Source organism: Haliaeetus leucocephalus, unplaced genomic scaffold (genome assembly GCF_000737465.1).
Source record: "Haliaeetus leucocephalus isolate CR32 unplaced genomic scaffold, Haliaeetus_leucocephalus-4.0 Scaffold169, whole genome shotgun sequence".
Taxonomy (NCBI): Eukaryota; Metazoa; Chordata; class Aves; order Accipitriformes; family Accipitridae; genus Haliaeetus; species Haliaeetus leucocephalus.
The window spans coordinates 1,404,163-1,409,922 of record NW_010972605.1 but is presented as its reverse complement, the minus strand read 5'-3'; the positions used below and the strand labels follow the sequence as shown (position 1 = coordinate 1,409,922).

Below are 5,760 nucleotides of genomic sequence, written 5' to 3'. Positions count from 1 at the left end.
GATTTTCTGAGAGGTTCTTTTTCCTTCCCTCTGTTCTCCCAACCCCTGTTCTCTTTTATTCTGGGTTATATTCCTTCAGGAGACCAAAATCCTGCTCCCTTTGCTCTTCTTATCACGTACTTCCTTCCAAAGAGACTACTTGTCTAAATGAAGCAACAGGAGGATGAAAGGCAGAATTTTTTTACTATTAGTTTGAATACAAGATTATAAATGCATGCTTCTATTTTTTATGTATACATAGATGAATAAATTATATTTGCTTTGGATAATGCTAAACAATCCATAACAAATTAGAGTTTACTCTATACTAAAAAATATACAGACTATAGCAGGAACAGCCTTCAAATATGATTTGTATTTAAACAAAATGGGTAAGTAAGTCAACTTCTGCTCTCAGGCTTCAGTTCAGCAAAGTACCTAAAACACCATTGGATAAGGTGCTTAAGTACATTTTTAAATTTCATGCAGTATGATACAGAAATTTTGGTAAGTGGGGCCTTATCTGGGAGAACAGCATAACCCAAGCAGCATAAAACAGGATTTTGGTCCCTGCTGTACTTGTGGCTGTTACCTTTTCTCAGTTCGCTGGATTAGTATCACCAAAAAGAACTTCTGAATTAACCTTCCTTTTGGGAGAAAATAATTTCCAAGCGATAATGTGCTCCTTGATGGTTTGTTGGTTTTGGGGTTTTTTTTTGGGGGGGGGGGGGTCTTCTGTGCTAGTTGTTACACATCTTGAATTTGGGCAAGTAGGCCATGTTTTGCATTTTCTCTTGGTCATCTAAAATAGTGATACAACTGCAACCCCGTAATAAGGATCTGAAGCTTAGCAAAAGTTCAAATGCATATTCAAAACCTCCTAGAAATATGGAAGTTAAAGGTGTCCAAGAAATGACAGACTTTTCATTTAAAGGATGGAGAGAGAAACAAAAATGCTGAAATCTCTTCTCCTCTATCACTGTACTGGGATTTAAAATTAATTAATACCAATGAACTGGAGACATTGCTCCTGTCTGAAAAAAAAGGGGTTCTTGAATCAATGTCAGGTGAAAGCTTTGGCCTGAACCAGTGTGTTTTGCTGCTATGCCACGCACAAGCCTCCATCTCCCTAACCACCAGTATGTCTTCTCTGCACCAGAAGGCCAGAACCCAGAACCATTTACAGCCAAAAACTGAGGACTGCCTCTAGGGAAAATTCCATTTTTTATTTTTTTCACTCATCATTTATTTACAAATACACATTATAACTTTTATATACATTGCACATTTACATGGTAGAAAAGTACAAAACTATATATTTAAATGAATTTATATTTAACTCGCCATGTTTGAAAATATAAAATTGCATCAGAAAAAAAGTATTATGAAAAGCAAGAAACTTGAACTGATAAAGCTTTGATATAACTTTTAGTGACACACTGATTAGAAAAAGAAAACTTTGAAAGTGGTACTGCAAGACCATCTTAAAGGAAACACCTGATAAAACACTTATGCATGTTACAAAAAATAAAACAATAAAAATAAAATAAAACCTTTATTCTTATTACAGTTAGCCCTGTAGCTATTAACAACCTTCATAATCCGATTTCTTTGGGTCCGGAATTCATATAGTACAGTATACACGCTCAGCACACTGAGATCACTTCAGTACATGATGTGATCAGAAGCAGAGAAAAGTGAAGTGGAAGAAGTTTCCTTAAAGATCGCCTCACTGCACCCTGGAAGTATACTTAAGTCAGTTACAACACCTTTTGGTCAGTCAAGATTCCTTGTAAACAAAAACCCTAGGGATCTTTTATGTACAGAACCGGCAAGAAGAAAATCCAATAAATAAACATAACAGAAACCAACATGCAAGTTTGTTAAAGTGGAAAAGAGTTAACATCAGTGAAACAAAGAGATGAGATCATGTGGGTAAGCTCTAAGGAATGGACTTTTATAGTTTACAAGAAAAAAGAAAAGCTTTACTTTACAAGCAAGAGACCTCACAATAAATAACACTGCTCTTCCCGTAACGAATAAATTTCTTCAAAAAACAAGGTGTACAGTCAACCAGACATTTTATGTATAAATTATAAAACATGACACAGTATAAATAAATGTCTACGAGACTCAACTATATGTATACTTTTTTTCTCCCCAAAATAAATAAGCATACACTTATTTACAGTATGGACATTGATTTCGTGCCCAATGGCTGTTCCAATAGTGATGGAGGTTTTACCACTCTAGAATGGAAGATATAGGAAAGGTGTAGTCCTGGTCTTCATCTTCCTCTTCGTCCTCTGGGTCTTCATTAATGGCTAGATGGGGGAATACAGGGGAGCTGTTGTTTAAATAAGGACAACAACAGCGCAGAAGCAGCTCAGTGCATGTTTTCAAAGCCCTCTGAACAGCCATAATACAGCGTTGCATTTTATGCGACTTGTAGTGAGATGCTCTTTGGCATCTGCTGTTATGCAATAAGGTTTTTTATACATAATCTATGAAGTCATAACTGCAGAAAGTTCTGAAGAATCAATGGCTCAGGTTTTATTGGCAGATTCCTGAAATCAAATAAAAAGCGCTCTTGTGTTCTAGGTTTAACTGCTTTGTGTCCTTCATTCAGAGTTAGTAGAGGCAACTGTGCTAAACCAGATGCCCATGTGCTACCATTAAGCTTGTTCTTTTGGACTGAGTTAAGAGTTTATCCAGATGTTAATAAAGCAATCAGCGAAGCACACGAGAGCAGACAAAGTAAGAAAAAATCACTAGAATTACACTCCTAGGGCAACCCCTTTCTAACAGAATGACTTGTCCTCAGAATAGCCCCAAAACCCCAACTTGAAGGCCAACTGGTTGTTGGAGATCTACTGCATTTTATCAGTAACCAAAGTGTGTGCATGATAGATACATACTTATATGGCACCTGTACTGTATCTCGAATCTCTAAATCAAGCTTCTTACATTTAAAGGTTAAGTCTTCATTACCTAGGGATTGCCTTCAGAAGCTTTAAGTGTCTGCAGAGTTAAAAATCTCACTTACAGTTGCAAGATCCGGAGTGCTTTACTTCTAGAAGCACACCCATGGAGCAGGCTGCCTCTTTCATGGCGCACTCGCTTGGGTAAGTCGTGTTATCGCTGGCACAGACTGCCTCGTCTGACTTGCTTTCAGGGCATACCTCATCGCAGAGGGCGCACCGACCTCTGCCAACCTTAAAATCCCACAAGCATTTCTTCCCAGCACTGCACTGAATGTCTTCACAGGATTTGGCTTCTAAAAATATACACAGGATACTAGAGGTAAGTGAAAAGACAGAGAAAAAAGAAAAGCAACAACAAACAACCCCAAACTCCCTTTCCCTTGTGAACTGTGAATAGACAGAGCTCAGATGCAGTAGATGTGATGATACTTGCTGATTTTGCTCAAGCAAGTAGTCCCTTGGACACCATTGCCTGTCTATGTGTGGGGGAGGAAAGACAGCTGTGCCAACAGAGCTTGGCCCTGGGAATACAGAATTACATTTGCCTATTGTACATGACTTTCCTGCTCCATTTGATGTCAGTGGAAATTCAGCTCCCCAAATTAGCAGTAAGCGCAGAATTTGTCAACACATTCAGCATTTCTAAATCAATTATTTTTAAACTAACCTGCACGGAATAGTTGTCTACAAGATTGGAAAGGGAATTCACCTCAACCTATGCCAACTAAAAAAAGCCTGAGACTCCCCCGAATTTCCCCAGCAGTTTTGGGGAGCAGAGGCTGCCCTGAAGGTGCTTCCTCGCAACACGCTTCACTATCAGTCCTTTCTGGAAATCACAATACAAAATGTCAGGATGCACAGAGATTATTTTCCTATCTTCACCCACCAACTGTCTCCAAACTCTGCAATATTTCTAAAGAGGAAAAAGTGATCAGATGTTTCCAATTAAGTTAACGCAAGCTTTGCCAAGACCACTTCAAGACGATTGTTTCCAGGAATCCAGATCCACTGAATTTTGAGACCTTGTTACACCGTAACCATGTCATCATCTATTTAATGGCGGCTATTTCTCCCTTGGATACTAATGTCAGCACCCACAGTGACAGCAAGAGAAGCAGGGTCAGGCCCTCTACTCCCTCATCCCTTCTGCAATCTTTTCTGGGGCAAAGCTCACCCTGGCTCTCATTTTCCCAGTGGGGAGCGCTAACCCAGGCTGCTAGAAGTCTCTCCTCCTCTCCGGTGCTAACTACATCCACCTAATTGCACACATGATGCTCTGAAACAGCTAATCAAGGAAGCTCCACCCCACCCTTGCCCTCCGACCGTGATACCTACTGATGCATTTTCCTTCGTAGGCTAATCCAATGGATCTGCCCAGTAGGCAAGTAGCTTTCCTCAGGTGGCAGGCACTGGCGTAAGTTATGCCGTCATTCCCGCAGAGATACTGTTCAGGGGAGGTAGGCTCTGGGCAAATTCGATTACATGTCACACAGTAGGCGTTATTAGTTTGGTCAACTACACACGTGGAGCTGCCTGGGCATAAAACATCCCTACAGGTCTCTGAAATAAAGATGGAAATGCACAGTGATTAATAGGAGATCCCAGAGCCCCAGCGAGGAGTGACTGGGTGACACAATGAAACAAACGATCAGACAAAAGCCTTCAGCAGCTCTCCTCATTTAAGGGCTGCTGGAGGAAACCTTCCCATCTCAGGGTAGCTGGTGGGACACAAATGCTGCTAGACTGTGGGGAACTCTCAATCCAGTTATGTCCTTGCCTGTTGAGCGTGGTTTAGTTACTGTCTCCCAGCATTTGGAACATCACTGTGGTTCCTGTGGGGAAGTATGTCCAACAGCTACTCCTCCCTACACTCAGACACACACCCTTTGGCATTTGAGGGAGATCGGATTAGATTTGCAAACCTACTTTTGCATTTGCCCTGATACTGGACTTCAAGTTCGGGCTGTTCTTTACATCTGGCTTTGAGAAGGGCACACTCGTTCCTGTAGGTTTTCCCATCTAAGCCACACACGGGGCCCTTCCAAGTGATATTAGAGCAATCCGGAGCACAAACACACCGAGGTTTGTTCTTCTTGTTCATTTTACATTTCTTCCCGGGTCCACAGTCCACGTTCTCGCACGTTTCTGGTGGAAGGAAAGAGGCACCACTTTAGTACTCAGCGTGCAGAACGGACCTGGTGTCAAAACTGCTTAAAGAAAAGAAGACACCATGACCCCAGAGCACAGAGAGAAAACACCCCCCCCCCCCCCCCTCCGGGGAACACCACTCCACTCGAGGGAAATCCCCCCACCCGCCCCCGCCAGTGCGGGCAGGGGGGGGAGAGGAGGTCGCTCCCCTCCTCCCCGCGATGTGCACGGCGGCCGAGCAGAAATGGGGGTCCCCTCACTGATCCCGGGGCTGCTACGAGGCGCCCCCCAAAGCCCCTGGGAGGACGGAAGCAGGGGGACCGCGCTGCCCCCCCTCCAACTCCCTCCCTGCTCCCCCCCCCCCCCCCAGTCCCTGCCCGCACCGCTCCTCGGCACGGAGCGGCTCGCCAGCACCCCGCTCACCTTTGCACGGGATGCAGTTTGGGGCTCCCCCATTAAAAATCATCCACTTAAACAGCGTGTTGTCGTTGACGTCCTCCTCCGTCCACGAAGTGGTCAGGCGGCCGGTCTTGCAGCACTCCTCCTTGCTGAGGTCGGTTTTGTAGAGGACCTGGCAGCGGCCGTTCCGCGCCTGCCGGAGCCAGCAGTTCCCAGCTGCGGGGGGGGGGGGGGGGGGGGGGGGGGGGGG

At 43.9% G+C, this 5,760-nt stretch overlaps 1 protein-coding gene across 1 annotated transcript in view; it reads right to left on the bottom strand.

Moving 5' to 3' along the window:
* Window positions 1–1,186: 1,186 nt before the first annotated feature.
* FST (follistatin) overlaps window positions 1,187–5,760 on the bottom strand; it is a 6,753-nt gene continuing 2,179 nt past the window's right edge. Inside the window, exons 2-6 of the mRNA XM_010563543.1 lie at window positions 5,535–5,726; window positions 4,890–5,108; window positions 4,299–4,523; window positions 3,026–3,256; window positions 1,187–2,303 (exon numbers count right to left, since the gene is read on the bottom strand). Of these exons, the coding sequence (XP_010561845.1) occupies window positions 2,221–2,303; window positions 3,026–3,256; window positions 4,299–4,523; window positions 4,890–5,108; window positions 5,535–5,726 (950 nt within the window). The 3' untranslated portion in view covers window positions 1,187–2,220. The remainder of the gene's footprint in view (window positions 2,304–3,025; window positions 3,257–4,298; window positions 4,524–4,889; window positions 5,109–5,534; window positions 5,727–5,760) is intronic.